The sequence below is a fragment of the Zonotrichia albicollis genome, chromosome 35 (genome assembly GCF_047830755.1).
Source record: "Zonotrichia albicollis isolate bZonAlb1 chromosome 35, bZonAlb1.hap1, whole genome shotgun sequence".
Lineage (NCBI taxonomy): Eukaryota > Metazoa > Chordata > Aves > Passeriformes > Passerellidae > Zonotrichia > Zonotrichia albicollis.
In genome coordinates, this window is record NC_133853.1 from 3481092 (window position 1) to 3498967 (window position 17876).

The following is a 17876-nucleotide window of genomic DNA, read 5'->3' on the forward strand; positions in this document are numbered from 1 at the left end:
GACCCCTGTCCTGGGTGGACTATATGATGCTTTTATCCCAAATCATCTTGTTCTGTTTATGCTGAATAATAAGTTTTGCACCTTTAAGACTTGTTGCAGAGAGTGAAGGGGGGAGAGAAGTAGCAGTTTGTTTTCAGACACTGCACTCACTCCTCCACACTCCTGCTCCTGGATTGCATTGTCTGCAGATGGACAGACAGCGGGACAGAGCTCTCCTTTGCTTTTAGTTAATTTAGCTTGCTGAGGCAAAGAAGTTCCCTGGACTGTGGGGTTTTTTCCCTTTTCTTTGGACCTGTTCAAACCTGCTCTGGACTGAACACCAGCAGAGCACCGGCAGCTCCACCTCTGGCCACCGGGCCGGGCCTGGCCTGCGACATTTCCAGCACTGAGGGACTGATCAGAGACTGAGTGAGCTGAGCGGCAACCCGGGGAGGGACTTTCTGAGTTTGTCATCTCTTTTGGAGCAGCAAGGGGTTTTATTGATTAATACTGTTTAGGGTTTATTGTTTAATAAACAGGTTTTTTCCACTTCAAGGAGGTCTTTTCTCCAGGACTGGTTGGGGGCAGGGGCCGATTGAATCTGCTTTGCTAGAGGAGCCCCTTTGGGGGCTCTGTCCTGGTTTAGGACAAATTAGGGGAAATCTCCAAGAGGGAGCCCCCCAAAACAAAACAAACCTCCAACCACCCCTCCCCCAACACCGGGTTCGGGAAGGAATTTCTCGGAGGAGCAAAGTGGAAAACAAAACCTATTTATTTACAAGTAACAAAAGAACACTCCCCAACACAAGAAAAGAAAAGGGACCAGACTGTGTTGTGAAGGGCACTGAGCTTCTCTCTCGCAGGCTCTGGGTGTCCTGGAGCTCTCAGGTCAGGTCCGGAGCCGGTCCAGTATCTTCAGGGGAGGGTAAGAAAGAGAGAGAAAAAAAGAAAAGGGGAAAAAACAGCGCAAAAAGCAGAAAGCAAGCAAGCAAGCAAGCAGCTAGCCAAGCCAAGCAGCCAAAGCCAAAAGCAAAAGTGCCTGGGCACACCCCCCCCTCCTCTCTTCCCCATCCCCCCACAGCAAGATGGCCGGGGAGTGTGGGGGGGGGAAGGCACAGCTGCCAGACACAACACACGATATGGGGATAAAGGCTGAAGGCTGTCACCCCACAACACTCCACCCCTTATCCCATATCGTGAACATGCAATAAAAAACTTTCATTTCACTTACTCACACCTTTTGACACTTACCCATTCCTCTCATCTTACTTGCTCAGACCTTTGACACTTACAGGTTCCTTCTGTCTCATGTCTGTATGGTTTAATGTACAGACAATTGCAGTAACATCCAATGAATAGTGATATTGCATATCATTCTTACCCCACAATCAGGTCTCCCTGAGGTACACACTGTGTTGTTCCATCTTTCTGCATTATCCACCATCTATTACCTGGTCCCTGAGCAAAGACAATCCCACGGATGGGTTTGTCTGTACTCGAGGCAGGGTTGATCCATACTGTCTTTCCCAACAAACCTCTGACATGGGCCACTGGGGCTTTATCCCCATCTACTATATTAAGGAGCTCAGACTGAGCAGGACCCACTCGGTTGGTGGAACCTCGAGTGTTAACTAACCAGGTAGCCTTTGCCAGATGTTGCTCCCAGTTTTTTAAAGACCCCCCCACCCAATGCTTTTAAGGTGTTTTTTAACAATCCATTGTACCTTTCCACCTTCCCTGCAGCTGGTGCATGATAGGGGATATGGTATACCCACTCGATGCCATGTTCCCTAGCCCAAGTATTAATAAGATTGTTTTTAAAATGAGTTCCATTATCCGACTCATTCTCTCGGGAGTACCGTGCCTCCAAAGGACCTGCTTCTCAAGGCCCAAGATAGTGTTACGGGCTGTAGCATGGGACACAGGATAGGTTTCCAACCATCCTGTGGTGGCTTCTACCATGGTTAGTACATAGCGCTTGCCCTGGCGGGTTTGAGGCAGTGTCATGTAATCAATCTGCCAGGCTTCCCCGTATTTGTACTTGGACCACCGCCCCCCATACCAGAGGGGCTTCAGTCGCTTGGCCTGCTTGATGGCAGCGCACGTCTCACAGTCACGAATAACCTGTCCATGGTTAGATCCACCCCTCGGTCTCGTGCCCACTTATAGGTGGCATCTCTGCCCTGGTGGCCTGAGGCATCATGGGCCCATCGTGCTAAGAATAACTCTCCCTTATGCTCCCAGTCGAGATCTATCTTCAACTCCCCTATCTTTGCAGCCTGATGTACTTGCTGGTTGTTTTGCTGCTCTTCATTAGCTCTACTTCTGGGGACATGGGCATCTACATGGCGAACCTTCACAGGTAACTTCTCTAACCGGGTAGCGATATCCTTCCACTCTTCCGCAGCCCAAATTGGTTTTCCTCTGCGCTGCCAGCTGGCCTCCTTCCATCTCTTCAGCCATCCCCATAGAGCGTTGGCTGCCATCCAAGAATCGGTATACAAATAGAGCCTTGGCCACTTCTCTCTCTCTGCAATACCTAGGGCCAGTTGAATAGCTTTGATTTCAGCAAATTGACTGGATTCACCCTCTCCTTCAGTAGCCTCTGCAACCCGTCGAGTGGGACTCCATACAGCTGCTTTCCACCTCCGTTTCATCCCTATGACACGACAAGAACCATCGGTGAATAGGGCGTAACGTGTTTCTTCTACTGGCAACTGATTGTATGGCGGAGCTTCCTCAACCCGGGTCACTGGCTCTTGTTCCTCATCTGCGACACTAAAGCTTTCACCTTCGGGCCAATTTGTAATTATTTCTAGAATCCCAGGGCGATTTAACTTCCCAATTCGAGCGCGCTGCGTAATGAGGGCAATCCACTTACTCCAAGTAGCACTGGTGGCATGGTGGGTAGAGGGAACCTTTCCTCTGAACATCCATCCCAGCACCGGTAGTCGGGGTGCCAGAAGGAGTTGGGCCTCTGTACCAATCACCTCTGAGGCGGCTTGGACTCCTTCATAGGCGGCCAAGATTTCCTTTTCTGTTGGAGTATAGTTATCTTCAGACCCCCTGTAGCTCCTACTCCAAAATCCCAATGGTCGGCCTCGGGGCTCGCCAGGTAGCTTTTGCCAAAGGCTCCAGGACAGACCATGGCTCCCGGCTGCAGAGTAGAGCACGTTCTTCACATCTGGTCCTGTCCTGACTGGACCAAGGGCTACAGCATGAGCGATCTCCTGCTTGATCTGGACGAAAGCTTGCTGCTGCTCAGGGCCCCAATGGAAGTCGTTCTTCTTGCGGATAACCAGATAAAGGGGTCTCACAATCTGACTATACTCAGGGATGTGCATCCTCCAGAAACCTATAGCACCTAAGAAAGCTTGTGTTTCCTTCTTATCAGTTGGTGGGGACATAGCAGTGATTTTGTTAATAACATCCGCAGGAATCTGACGCCGTCCATCTTGCCACTTCACCCCCAAGAACTGAATTTCTCGGGTAGGTCCCTTGACTTTGCTCTTCTTAATGGCAAATCCGGCATCCAGGAGAATATGAATTATCTTCTCTCCTTTCTCGAACACTTCTATTGCCGTGTTCCCCCAAACAATGATATCATCAATATATTGTAAATGTTCTGGAGCCTCACCCTCTTCTAGTGCAGCCTGGATCAGTCCATGACAGATGGTAGGACTGTGTTTCCACCCCTGGGGCAGTCAGTTCCAGGTATACTGCACTCCCCTCCATGTAAAAGCAAACTGAGGCCTGCATTCTGCTGCCAGAGGGATGGAGAAAAACGCGTTAGCTATATCAATGGTCGCGTACCACTTTGCTGCCTTGGACTCCAGCTCGTACTGCAGTTCCAGTATGTCCGGTACAGCCACACTCAGTGGTGGAGTCACTTCATTCAAGGCACGATAGTCCACAGTCAATCTCCATTCTCCGTCAGACTTTCGCACGGGCCAGATAGGGCTGTTAAAGGGTGAGTGGGTTTCACTGACCACCCCTTGGCTCTCCAGCTCTCGGATCATCTTGTGGATGGGGATCACGGCATCTCGATTCGTCCGGTACTGCCTGCGGTGCACTGTTGAGGTGGCAATTGGCACTCGCTGCTCCTCTACCTTCAAGAGTCCTACTGCAGATGGGTCCTCTGATAGTCCAGACAAGGTATTCAATTGTTTAATACCCTCTATCTCCACTGCAGCTATTCCAAAAGCCCACCTGAATCCCTTAGGATCTTTGTAGTAGCCATTCCGGAGGAAGTCTATGCCCAAAATACACGGAGCCTCTGGACCAGTCACAATCGGATGTTCCTGCCACTCCTTCCCAGTCAAGCTCACCTCAGCTTCCAACAAAGTCAACTGTTGTGATCCCCCCGTCACTCCAGCAATGGAAACAGGTTCTGTCCCCACGTGTTCCGATGGCATTAAGGTACATTGTGATCCAGTGTCAACCAATGCTTCATAGTCTTGTGGCTCTGATGTGCCAGGCCATCTGATCCACACCTTCCAAAAAACCCGGTTCTCCCATGCCTCTTCCTGGCTGGAGGCAGGGCCCCTCTAAGCCAGATTGTCCTTCTTTCCTTGGGCAGATGCCTTAGAAGTTCCTTCAAGGGGATCGGACATGTCATCATCATCGTCATACTTAACATCTCGGCTACGAGCGACCGGAGCTGCTATCTTTTTGGTGATACTTTCTCTTTTCTTCAAATCACGCACCCATTGTGCCAAAGCAGTGGTGGGTTTTCCATCCCATCTCCTCATGTCTTCTCCAGACTCACGCAGGAAAAACCATAACTCAGCCTGTGGGATGTACCTTCTCTCCCCATCAAAGGAGCACCGGCGTTGGACACCAGGGCTTCTAATTTGTACAGCTGAGATTTGAATAAGGTCCTCCTTAATCTCTTCCCGGAGTTTCTTATGATTCTCCTCTATTTTGTCTTCTAGTTTCTGCAGTCGGGTTTCCACTGCTGCAATTCTGGCATGAGTTGGGCCATGCACAGCATCTGCGTACGCTCGAAGCTTCTTTGCCATATCGAGCACAGTCTCATATGTATCATCTCGCTTCATTATTGCTAGGGCAGAAACGTATTCAGGTGGCCCAAGTCGCACAAGTTTCCTCCACATTACCGGAGTGCATGGTACCAGGTCCGGATTCCTAGTTGTTGTGTCATCTGAGAAAATGAGCTCTGCCACCGCCATCTCTCTCAGGCGTTGGATCCCCTGTTCTATGGTCTTCCACCGTGTCTGCTGCATATAGAGATCATCCGTACACAGGTACCGTTCTGCTACGCTTCTTAGGACCCGTTCCCAGAGGCTGTGAGGGTTAACCCCCCTCATCACACCTTGATCGATGGCAGGATCATGTGACAGGGATCCCAAATGCCTCGCTTCAGTGCATCCAAAATCGTAACCTCCCCTGCAGCATCCCAAAGGCGGACTAACCAACTAATTATAGATTCGTCAGGTTGTCGACTGTAATCCTTTCTTAGGCCTCTGAGGTCCTTCAGAGAAAAGGAGTCAATATTGGCTCCAGATTCTGTGCCCCTTGATGTGGCCTCTGATTTTGGTGAGGGTCCTTCTTCTGCATCATCGTCATCATCCTCCACCTTCCGATCGGTCTTGCCTTTACACTTTCCACCTCTTGTATTAGCTGCAACAGCCATGGTTTGGGGCCTATTGTCTGATTCAGCTGCTAGCCTGGAGCCTGGGATGTTAGCTGCAGCCTGGGTCACTGGGATAGTAACTAACTTATCTCCCTGTTCCCTTTCTGCTATCTGCTGCTCCACAGTATCTAGCAGAGTACGGTAAACAAACGCCAAGGCCCAGCTCACTGCAGTAATCCTTTCTTCCTTAGTATTACCATGGCACTTCTCCCTCAAATACTTTGCCACCTCGACTGGATTCTGAATTTGATCAGATTGAAAGTCCCAGTCTATAGGATCAGAAAATTCCTTTAAAGTCTGGCCCATATCCTCCCATTTCCCACTCCAGTCAAGATTTTTCCTGCTTTGTTTTACTCCTGAATCAGGAGTCTCTCTAACCCCTCTAGAAATCTCAGCTTTCATTTTATATACACTCCAGACAGTATAGACAAGGCTTAATAAATTAAATGCCAGAAAGATGGTTTCTTCCAAACTCAGGGGGAATTCAGTATTTTCTAATAGAGATGCCAACAATTTGTAGGAGAAGAAGGAAGACAAAGGCTGAAAAGCCCCTTCCTCTTCTTCTCCCCAAACAAACTGAGTACACAGCCATGACAACAATCCATACATTCCTGAAATAAAGTCCAGCATTGTTATCCGACACATCATCACACATAAGGCCAGCACAATGATTATTCTGGTTAGTGCCCCCCGCTTACAAAAGCTACTTATTAGGGACAACACCAGAGCTATTTTTGGGTAAGGAAATAACCCTAGGGACCACAAAGGTATTAAAACTTCAAAAACCCCTAGGGACCAGAAAAACCGGCAAGCTTCCACTCCAAATGACATTATGAATCACCAATATGCCCACAAAACAACCAAAACCAAAATATTATTGTTATAGGTTTCTTTTCCACTGTTTTTGGCCTCCGATTTTCCCGGCCAACGCACCAAAAAATATATTGTCCTGGTTTAGGACAAATTAGGGGGAAATCTCCAAAAGGGACCTCCCCCCAAAACAGAACAAACCTCCAACCACCCCTCCCCCAACACCGGGTTCGGGAAGGAATTTCTCGGAGGAGCAAAGTGGAAAACAAAACCTATTTATTTACAAGTAACAAAAGAACACTCCCCAACACAAGAAAAGAAAAGGGACCAGACTGTGTTGTGAGGGCGCCGAGCTTCTCTAGCAGGCTCCGGGTGTCCTGGAGCTCTCAGGTCAGGTCCGGAGTCGGTCCAGTATCTTCAGGGGAGGGTAAGAAAGAGAGAACAAAAGAAAAGGGAAAAAAACAGCGCAAAAAGCAGAAAGCAAGCAAGCAAGCAAGCAAGCAAGCAAGCGGCTAGCCAAGCCAAGCAGCCAAAGCCAAAAGCAAAAGTGCCTGGGCACACCCCCCCCTCCTCTCTTCCCCATCCCGCCACAGCAAGACGGCCGGGGGGGGGGGGGGGGGGAAGGCACAGCTGCCAGACACAACACACGATATTGGGATAAAGGCTGTCACCCCACAACAGGCTCTCTCCCAAATTTGCCTGGAACCAGAACCTTGGAAATAAAAATATTAGTTCAACCTGTATTGAAAGAAAGGAGAGGCTGGCATTATTCTAGGGTTTACTCCAAGATGAGAAGGGATGTTGCACTGTGCACACACCAGGCATTCATTGTCTCACAATGCCAGTACTCAGAATCAGGACTCTGGTTGATGGGAACATGTGGCAGTTTGCTTGCAGAAACAGAAAAGGAAAAGGTGTTTTGTCCCTGTGTGCAGGAGAATTTAAAAGGTCCATTTCAACCTTCCACCCTTGTGTCCAAGCTCACAGAGGACACTGGAAGGGACACTCAGAAATAGTGCAAGGCATGGTTACAGGAGGGGATTGGCATTTCTGCCATTAACCTTGGGCTGAATTTGGCCTCACCTTCCCAGCAAAACATTGCAAGTTTCAGGTCAGAATGTGGCCTGGCAGTGCTCCAACAGCCCCTGCTGAACCTCACGTGTTGGGGGAGCCCCTACCTACAAGAACTGCTCCCTGTGACACTGCAGGGACACGCACAGAGTGCCCTTGAGCTCAGGCCATGGCAGCACAGCTTGGCCTTGTCAGGCTCCCAGCCCTGCCTTGAGCCTCCAGGGCACAAATGCTTTTAGCATTTGGCATTTTTAGGCGAGCTCTGCAGGTGCACCAGAAACTCAATGTCCTCCCTCCCAGCACGCGGAGCCAGCTGAGGATCTGCCCAGTGACCGCAGCCAGGGGTAGAGTGGGTGGGAGAAGGAAGAGGGGGAGGAGGAAGAGGAGGAAGAAGAGGAGGAAAATGAGGTTCTCACCTATCACTTACCATTGGCTCAATGAAAAAAATGTCATCAGAGAACAGCACAGGGTCTTGGTGCAACTTTGCCTTCTGCCCCGGGAGCCTCAGGAGGGCAGTGTGATCTTCACCAGAGCCCTTCTCCTTCCCTGTTTCTTTCCCCTCCATTCAGTTTTCCAGCCCCAGCTCTCTCCGTGTCCGCAGGAATCGACGCTGCCTGCAGCCACAGGAGAGACAAAGCCAGCAGACCGTTTAATAAGCCACAGATTGGCAGAGAGAAGTGTGAGTGCAGGAGAGCAAAGCACCTGGGGAGGAGCAGCAGTGTGAGAGATGAGTAATGCGATGATTTATCAAAAAGCAGGATGCCCCAACACAGGGAATGATTGGCAGCTGACTCCATTGATTCACAAGGCTGAACAGTTGCTTTATTAAACTATATTATATTACATTGTATACACTATATTAAAGATGCATACTGTACTACAAAGAATAATAAAGAATACTAAAGAAAACTAGTGACTGTCTCCAGACAACCAGGACAAAGCTTTTTCCAATTGGCCAAGGAAACAAAACAATCCTCAGCAGAATCCAACCGACAAATCACTTCAGGTAGATAATCTTCCTAACACATTCCACATGATAGAAATAAGAATTGTCTTCTTTCTTTTTTTTCTGTGCTTCTCCAGGAAAAAAAAAAACCTTGAGAGAGAGAATTATGTGTTTCTGTTCAGCGAATGTGAATGCCACAATGATTCACTCTCACAATTAACAGACAAATAGCATGTATAGAGGTTAAGAAAATTTTTTTTTACCCCTCAGTTGGTATCAAGGGACAGCCAGGGTTGGGATATGTGGGAGGGTCAGCTTGTCACTACAGTGACATCTGACCTCCAATCAAGATTTGAGGAAGTAAAATCCACCACTGGACAGTGAAGAAGGAGTCAATGGACAGAATTCTGAGAGGGGCTAAAAGGTTAAAAAGCAAAACCTCCATTGTGTGGGAGAGCACATGGTGCGGAAAATCCTTTGCTCCTGGCACCATAACATTTTTCTCTATTCAGTCTTCTGTTGCATTTTTGATAAGGTTTAATAAACCTTTCTAAACTTATGAAAAGGGAGTGGCTATTTCTCCCAAGCAGCAGCTCCCCAGCAAGGGCTGACCCCAAGCCATGGGGGTCCCAGATGGATCAGAGGACAACTTGTTGTTCCCTGGCCCAGCAGGGAGTTTTACTCCACACCTGCAAGCTCAGGAGAGGTTTCCAAAGCCAGCGTCCCTCCAGACGCTGCCAAAAAACTGAGGGAGAATCCACCAGCCACTTCAAGTGGCTTTTCCTACCACTGAGGTGCTGGGGAGGCAGATAAAGGTCATGGAGCAGGACCTCCCTGGGAAGGGGAGACAAAGCTGGGTCGCAGCTACGTGCTAACAGCACTGTGAAAAATGCACATTATATGATTGGCTTTTTGCATATATGAAAATAAAACATTGGTCTGTTCTGTTTCAGTCCCTGTGCAATATTGCATAGGGAAATGTAAGATAACAACAATTAGAAATCAATCAGATAATACACATAACCAATAACACATCTGCAATCATAAAGTTATCAATCACTGCGACACTGAACTGTCATCCCAGAGTCTGCGACAGCTGATGAACCTTAAAACAAGAGAGAACTGGAGAACTCGTGTTTCTCCAAACTCCCTTTGAAAACAGGCTATCATATATGGTCAAATTGCCAAGCCAAAAGAACTTGAATACTTTTTGATGCAGAAAATATCTGGGCTGATTGTCAATCATTCCATTCAAGTACAGCTAGAACTTGGCCAGAGTTCGAACTCTAATTGGTGGACATCATTTAATTCATTTTAAAACAAGACTCTTAAAAACAGCAATTATGAATAGGAAACCTTAGGATTAAAGATCAATCAAACCATTAAAGAATTGAATCTCTCCAAAACTTCTGTCAGAATAGAAATTCTTCAAACACAGCAAACCTCTTGAATTCTCAGCTGAAGTACCCTATAATAACTGAAGAAATAATAACTGAAGAAAACCATGAAACTGGCAACCTGGATTTAAAAGAAACCCTAAAACCATGAGTAGTTAAGAAACAAAAAGACAAGATTCTGAAGAGACACGTGTCTTGTAGATGATCACACAAAGAGACAGTGAAACACATGAAAGCTGGCTGTAAATATTACAACAATACCTTGATCATAATTCTTATCATAAATTCTGAGAATTCTCATTATAAAATCAGCTTATCAACAGGGAGTGTTTGAAGGGGTTATGACAACTTTTTTAAAGTATTCATATAGGATTGTTAACAATCCTTATTTACCAGTATCACCTATAAAATCCAAAAATAACAAAGGTTACAAACTCAATACCAACAAAACTCTGGACCATTGGAGAATCAGCTGATGAGCCCACAGATAGGATCTGATTGATATTTCTCAAATGCTCTGTCTTCAGAGACATTTCATGTAATTGAATCATTGCTAATACTTCTATCCTTCTATGGTGGTTTCCCTCCCTGAGAGGCATTTTTCACAATAGAAGATTTCCATTTACATCATATTTGGAATACCACTGATTTGCACTGGTTTCCCCTTTTTTCTGTATCTTGGGCAAAAGCCTGTGTGCTTTCTCACTTCACCCTGATTTTGGACAGCTTTTTTCCATGTCCATCTTTTGCATCTGAAGCCTGATCATCTGGTAAATGCTGTTTCCGTCACTTCTGTGGGACCGGGCTGTTGAGGAGTTCGGTGCGCCTCACACAACACGCGCTGCACCCGCGAAAAATCTCCAGATTGAGATTGTGATGGAGGCTGAAACTGTGTGCCGGCTGCCGGGGCTGGCTGCGTGCCCGCTGCCGTGGGACCGGAGCGGGGCCGGTACTCAGGCACCCTCTGCACCCAGACCGCGCTCGGCCTCTGCCGGTGCCCTCACGGGAGTGCGAATGCCCCGCCCCGAGCGCGCCTCCCGGCGCTTCTCTCGGCGCAGGCGCGGTCTGGGGAACGCCCCCCTGTGCCCGTGACCGACACCGGCGCTGCCCCGGTCCCGTTCTGGCCCCGGTCCCCGCTCGGCCGTGTCCGTGCCGCGTCTGCGCACTGGGGAAAAACCCGCCCCGCTCCGGCTGCCGGGTTTGTGCGTCATCACCGGGCGCCTGCCGCGCTCCGTGGCGGTGGCAGGGACGCTGCAGCCGTCCCGTCCCGTCCGCCTCAGTCCCGCCCGGCGCGGCTGCCGCGGCCCGTGCGCGTTCCCCGGGTGCCGCTGCCCGCCGCCATCGCAGTCGCGCGGGTTGTGCCCTTCGCGCGTGTCTATGACGTCCCCTGCGTGAAACCACCGCCGCCGCCGCCATCGCGCATGCGCCCTCCGCCGCCGCCAGCCCCGCGCCTCCCGCTCCCGCGCTCCGCCCGGCCCGGCCCCGCTCGGCGCTGCCCCCTCAGCCGCCGGCCGTGCCCTGCGCGCTGCCGACCGCCCGCTGCCGCGATCGCGGGCACCGCCGTGCGCGCTATCGCCTCCGCCGCTGCTGTGCCTGCCACTGCCCCGCTGCCCCCGTGGGCCCCCGCCGGCCTCCGCAGCCCCCACGGCCGCCGCTGCGGTCCCCCCGGGCTGCTCCCGGCCGGCGCCGCCGCGGCACGGGTTCGCCAGTCGCCGAGAAGCCGCTCTGCCCCGGGTTCCCCGACCCCCTCCGCCCTCCTCCCCCGGAGAGTTCTGGGCGTTCTGGGGACCCATGGGACCCTGGGCACTCTGCAGATGATGCCAATTCCTCCCGCACCTGTTTGCTAGGGATTGCTTTTGCCCCTCCCTGGTCGGTAAGGGCAAGTGCCGCCTGCTGATGGCGGGATGACTTCCCCCATCCTCGAGAGAATACTGCTGCCTGCTGATAGCTGGCAGCTCCCACGGAATTCCACGAAATTGCCTCTAACATTACCCTTGCTGGGGATAAAAGCTTCAAGGCCGTTTTTTCTTTTTTCAGAGGTTTTCACAGGGTGTGTGGCTGCCACGCCCTGTAGGGCTGACAAGATGCAGGGTTGTTCCTGGGAGCATGTCCCCCCCATGTTCTCAATTTTGACCTTTCTTACCAAAGGCTGAATCATCTGCAAGGTCAGTCCGGAGTTTGCCCTGGTCACTGCAGCTCGCAGGTGAGGGTTTCCAGGCGCGCTTCTGGTCCTCTTTCCGGGTCGAGCTTGAAACGAATCTTCTCGGCAGAGGTCGAGATGTTCTTTCTGGATTTTTCTCTTGAGAGTGCCTGTTTTCTTTCCTTCTTGGGCTGGGTTTCAGCGGCTGATGGCTGTGGTGTGGCTGCTTGCCAAGAGCCCACCAGGGACGCCAATGTCTCAGGGTCTCTTGCTGCTCAGAGTGACCCCAAGAAAAGTTCAAAGTCTCTTTTCCCAGCCCGGCGCTTGAAGAAGGAGTCAGGGCTCTTCATTTCTCAGCCTCAAGGTTGTTTATTTTATCTTATCTATAAAATTATTTCTCCTGCCCTGCCGAGGTCAGCTCAGCAGGACAGTCTGAGGCACTCTGCCTGCCCTCAGGGCGGTGTTATGTTTTTATACTAAAAACTACGTGTACAATATTTACAATTACTTTCCAATACCTATCACCTATGTTAGACAGCGAGCTTCTACTCTAAACCAGTCGGTAAGTGCCAACATCACAGCAGAAGATGGAGGCCAAGAAGAAGAAGGAGAAAGGCTGGACACACCCAGTTCCCTCCATATTGCCTCCTGAACCCCCATACCAAAAACCCCAAAATCTACTTTTCCACCCCGTGATATCTTCACTAATATTCTACTTAAACTGTTGTGGCTTGCTGATCTTCATATAAGGTTGGTAATTTGCTCCATGGGTCATAATCAAAACCACACTGGCATTTTGGGCTCTGTACCAGGGTCTCTGAGCCCCCTGGCACGGGTCTGGGCTGCTCAGCACAGCCAGAGGGATGTCCTGGGTCCTGACAAATCTTGCTTTCACAACAATGACAAACCCTGCTTCAGAGCCTAGGCATAACAAGAAAACCACAAGTACCTCTTAATCCCCAAGCCCCCTGCCCATCGCTGGGGGCTCCTGGGGGTTTCTCCCCCTGCCCCAGGGCCGGCGCTGCTGCGGCCATGGGGCAGAGGGGCTGCGAAAAGGGGGTCCGGGGAGGGAGAGGGGAAGGAGAGGAGCAGGAACAGGAGCAGCACAAAGAGGAGCAGCAGCGGTGGAAGGAGCATTGGGGGTCCCACGGCGATGCCGCTGAGCCCGCAGGCCCGGCAGCACCGCATTGCCCCGCATCCCTAGGGGAGCGCGGAGGAGAAGCTCGCCCCGAGTCAATCGCGGCAGCTCCGGGAGGGTTTTTTGAGGGGTTGGAGGGGGATTTTGCTGTGGTTTGGGCCCTGCCGATTCCGGAGTTGTGAAAAGTGCATATTATACGGCTCTATGTAGATAATTTTTGACGCCGGCAAGGGGGGTTATTTACAGATGCAAACGAGACGGGGCTGCTGTGGAAAGTGCTTCGAGCTGCTTATTTTTCAGCATCAGTCTCATTACATTATTATGACAAAGGGAAGGTGCTAGCAGCTCACATTCCAGGCAGCCGGCCAAAAAACTTAATGTTACAACTTACTTTATAAGCTTCTTAACCAATCACACAAAGCAAAAGCGCATTGACAGTAGTTCTATCCAATCACCATAAGCACACGTACCTTTGGTTAAAACAATGCTTGTTTATTTTGAATACAATACCTGCTTGTAAGCCTTAAAACACCATGCACAGATCTCCATTATTAAACTTCAGACTTCCTAATATCTCGCTATATAAACTTTCTGCAGCTTAGAGAGCTATTCAGACAAATGTTAAAACATTGGCCATTGTTCTATTTGCCCTTGTTTTTTCTACAGTTTAAATAGTTTTTCTGCTGACCTATTGTGAAATACAAAGCTGTGTTTTGTGTCAGGTACAAACAGGCGACGTGTGTATTTGTGAGTGCGAAATGTGTGGGCTCTGACAATGGGAGAGCTGTGAATTCTAATAATAACTGAGGAAAATAAAGCATGGAGAAAGACCTTTGAACCTATCTCTTGTTTGCAATTAACCCTGGTTGATTTAGGAGCATTGGAATTAAAGTGTTAAGGATGTTGCTTTTTGCTTGCATTTAATCCATAAAGAACTCTGCAATAATAACCTTTTGAAGTATAATTTTAGAATATTACTTGGTCTGCAATAATAACCTTTTGAAGTATAATTTTAGAATATTACTTGTATCCTTGAAACTGTAGCTTTGGAATATATATAAAGGAAATATGCTTATCTCACGCCTTATTGAAGCAGAGAAAAACAGCTTGAGAAAGGAAGATGAACATCACCTCAAGGGTTTATGGTTTCTACCAAAGGGAAGCTGGACATCACTGTTAGGAGATTTAGAGTCTCTGCAATTAAAAGGTGGATCCACATCTGGGAGCTGGACCCCACCAGATGGGATTCGTCTTTCTTCTTTCAGAAACTGGACCGTCACCATCCAGGGCGTATCCTTTTGAGATACATCCTGAAAAACTAAGATCACAATAGTGTATAGAATTGTGATGTAATAATTTGGAATAAAAATTGCTGATGAGTAAAAAAATTGGAATAGAAACTGCTGAAAAAGCTGATGAGTACCCCTATAAATACCTGTAATCATCAATTATCGGTGTGCAGTTGGAGGGAAAACTTCCCCCACTGTACCCAGTGCTGTATTGCTCACACTTTACCATATTAAATAATAAATTGATTGCTGCTTGAATACTGGCCTAGTCAAGCTTCATATTCATTACACTATCTCATTGCTTTAACTCTACTCACAGTTCTGCTGTATCTGAGGCCTGCATTTTGCAGCCTTCCCAAAACTCTCTAACTCTCTAAACTCTGTTATGGAGTCCCACAATTACCATATGTATTTTGATGTATTGATTAGTAGTGCTCTATTAACATTTTAATAATAAATGTAGTCTTGTAATTAAAAGGTAACTCTTGTAGTTAAAATAAGAACTATGTTAGTGGGTTTTTTTAAAGAAAGGAATGAGGCTCTTGCACTAGATGGCAGCCACAGGACACCTAAATCTTTCAGAGAAAAGAATTTATTGCCCTCTTATCAGAAGAAATGAATTTCTTTCTGCCTCGAAGACACTGTTAGGATTAGAAGGAAGAAGTTGATGATGGCCAGACAGAATCCTGTGTTTGAATGGAATTTATGCATCACGTATGAAGTGTATGAATATGCAACAGGCTATTGCTTTTAAGGGTTAATCCTTTGTTAACGGGTGTCCTTTTTCGGGCTCGTACTGCCCAGAAAAAGGTACCCGGACATCCGTAACTCTTTGTATTTGTTTTGTATTGTCCTAATTCAAATTGTCCAAATTATTATTGCACTAATTGTATTACTATTTTTATAACCATTTTATTACTATTAAACTTTTAAAATTTCAAAAACCAGTGATTGGCGTTTTTCACAGGAGTCGAGTCCCAACTATATTTCAGTGTCCTGAGAGAGGTATTTTTAATTTATTTGATGAGGGGATATTTTTGGATCTCTCAGGAGTGCAAAGGGGAGCAGGGGAAGTGCTGAGTGCCTGGAGTGGGGGGATGCTGGAGAAAGGGGACCCTGGAACACCTGATATACAATTTCAATAGCCAACCCGAATTTTACTTCTATACCTTTTATTTTAAAGCAAGCACGCAGGCAGCGCTGGGTGGCCGGGGAGTCACTGCCCCACTCACAGCACACAGAGTTCAGTAAAGTACATATACTGCTTTTAGCCTACAAAGCATTTTCCAATGCGCTTGGTTAGTCCAAATCAGCAAATACCAGTAAGCTGGGAGCACCAATTTCATCATCTTTCCAGGTGGTCATTGATTCCTATCGTTGTTGTGGTCATCTGGAGGGAGGTCTGAGACTGATATCTGCTACATGATTTTGTCAAGTGCATCAAGCTTTTTATTATACATAAGCTTTTAATTGCTTTGTTGCAATATCTCTTAGCTTTACCCCAACTTCCTCTAATTTATTCTAAGCATCAGTCATCTTGCTGCCTCATCTCTTTTGCTCTACTATGCTTCTTTGATTTTGATGTTTTATTTGGCTATTTGGTCATAAAGTTTCAAAACTTTTCTTTGTGTCTCTTTTGGACACAGCAGATAGAAGGATTTGCTGATTCCATTGCCAATTGACATGAATCACAAAAACAATTTCCACAGAATCAGGGGAGGGTGAGCCCTGGGACCCCCAAAACCCCCTCAGCATGCCTGAGCAGGACCTGGGAGAGGGAGGATGCCCAAGACCCCCCAGAGCAGAGCTCTGAGAAGAGGGACCCACATAACCCCAAAATAAGGACACTGGAAATGGGGCACTCCTGGGAGAGGTTTTTGGAATTCCTGATTTTTGGAGGTATTTCTGGCCACCAGACACTCAGTGACTTCTAGAGATGGACGTGGCCAGTGGGACCTTCAAAGCCAATGTCCTGGTTTAGGGCAGTTTTGGGAGAAAAACCTCTAAAGGTGTTTCCTGTAGAAGAGCAAAGTCAAGCGGCCTCTCCTCCAACTGATTCTGGATAAGTATTTCCTTTGAGAGAAGTGGAAAAAACTGTTTATTTAACAGGCAAAGCACTCACCAACCCCAAAAATTAACAGTATTAAACAATAAAACTGCTCCAAAAGAGATGACAAACTCACAAAGTCCCTCCGTGGGCTTTAGCTTGGCTCGCTCAGTCTCTTATCAGTCACTTATGAGTCTCTTATCAGTCTCTCTGGTGCTGGAAATGCCGTAGCCCAGCCCCGGTGGGGCACAGGTGTTCAGTGCAGAGCAGGTTTGGACAAGTCCAAAGAAAAGGAAAACCAAAACCCACAGTCCAGGGAACTCCTCTTCCTCTGCTAGCTAAAACTGACTAAAAGCAAAGGAGGGCTCTGTCCCGCTGTCTGTCTGTCCACAGACAACAGAGGAGCCGGAATGTGGAGGAGTGAGAGAGGTTTGGAAAACAAACTCCGTGCTTCTTCTTCCTCCCTCTCTGTTCTCAGAACCAGCCTTAAAGGTGCAAAGCTTATTTCAGACAAATGGGGATATGAGCATCATAGATTCACCCCTGGGACCCCCAAAAGACCCTCAGGCTGTGTAAGCTTTCACAAACAAAGACATTGCACAGGTTTTTCCACCAAGATGCTTGAGCTTTACAACAGCAATTTCAACTGTCTAACACAGAGGTTTGTAATATTGTTAGCATCTGTGCTGTCAAGGTCACGCTGCACCATTGCAGATGGGAGCGAACCCTCCTGGACTGTGTGCTTTGCAAATCTGGCAAATTGATGTCACACACATCCCTGATTTCGGCCATTTAAAACACACCTGTGTCTGAATTGGCACCTTTTCCTCAGCAATATGGGCTACAGTACACACAGGGCACAGGGGACTGGGTCCCGTGGTACACTGGCAATCAGCTTTTGCAGCCTTGGTTTGCATTCCTCAAACCATCCAAACTGATAAAGGGCCTGCTACACTTCCCAGAAAACCAGGCAATTTCTACAGCTCTGGGGTGTATCAGACCAAACCAGCATCCCTCATTTACCAGCTGGACAAGCAATAGTGGAAAGAGCACACGGTGCCTGAAAAGGTATAGTTAATAAACAAAAGGGAGGGATGTGGTGAGACCCCACCGAGTAGAATAGCTAAAGCTCTATACACATTAAATCACTTAACAGTATTAGGAAAATCCCAGAACCCAGTTATGCCAAATCACTCCTTATCAATGCAATCGTGTGATGTTCAGCTGCCCAAATCCAAGGGAATGGCACGAGACCTCCTTACCAATACATGGGGGGGGGTCCCTGGGATCTCATTCCCTGGGCTTGGGGACATTCATGTGTTCCAACAGACAGTGGGACACATTGGGTACCTGCCAGATGCATCCAGCCTGCTCTGCATCCTGACAGCACCTCCTGATCAACCCTC

At 48.2% G+C, this 17876-nt stretch overlaps 1 protein-coding gene and 1 long non-coding RNA gene across 5 annotated transcripts; both read right to left on the reverse strand.

Moving 5' to 3' along the window:
* Positions 1-733: 733 nt before the first annotated feature.
* Positions 734-11680, reverse strand: LOC141726430 (uncharacterized). Of its 2 annotated transcripts, none has more exons than XR_012577676.1 (2): positions 7941-8082; positions 734-6857 (listed from the first exon to the last, which is right to left on the reverse strand). XR_012577676.1 is itself a non-coding variant. In XM_074531336.1 (2 exons), the coding sequence occupies exon 1, from the start codon at positions 11647-11649 to the stop codon at positions 10810-10812; it is 840 nt and encodes a 279-aa protein (XP_074387437.1). In that variant the 5' UTR covers positions 11650-11680; the 3' UTR covers positions 734-892; positions 7941-10809. The 2 variants fall into 2 exon arrangements, 1 of the variants encoding a protein (XP_074387437.1); XM_074531336.1 differs by having other exon boundaries at positions 734-892; positions 7941-11680.
* On the reverse strand, positions 734-12717 carry LOC141726431 (uncharacterized). Of its 3 annotated transcripts, none has more exons than XR_012577677.1 (2): positions 12000-12717; positions 734-8127 (listed from the first exon to the last, which is right to left on the reverse strand). It is a non-coding gene; the product is annotated as an uncharacterized LOC141726431 (long non-coding RNA). The 3 variants fall into 3 exon arrangements; XR_012577679.1 differs by lacking the exon at positions 12000-12717 and adding an exon at positions 11693-11977; XR_012577678.1 differs by lacking the exon at positions 12000-12717 and adding an exon at positions 11849-11917.
* Between the last annotated feature and the right edge of the window lie 5159 nt (positions 12718-17876).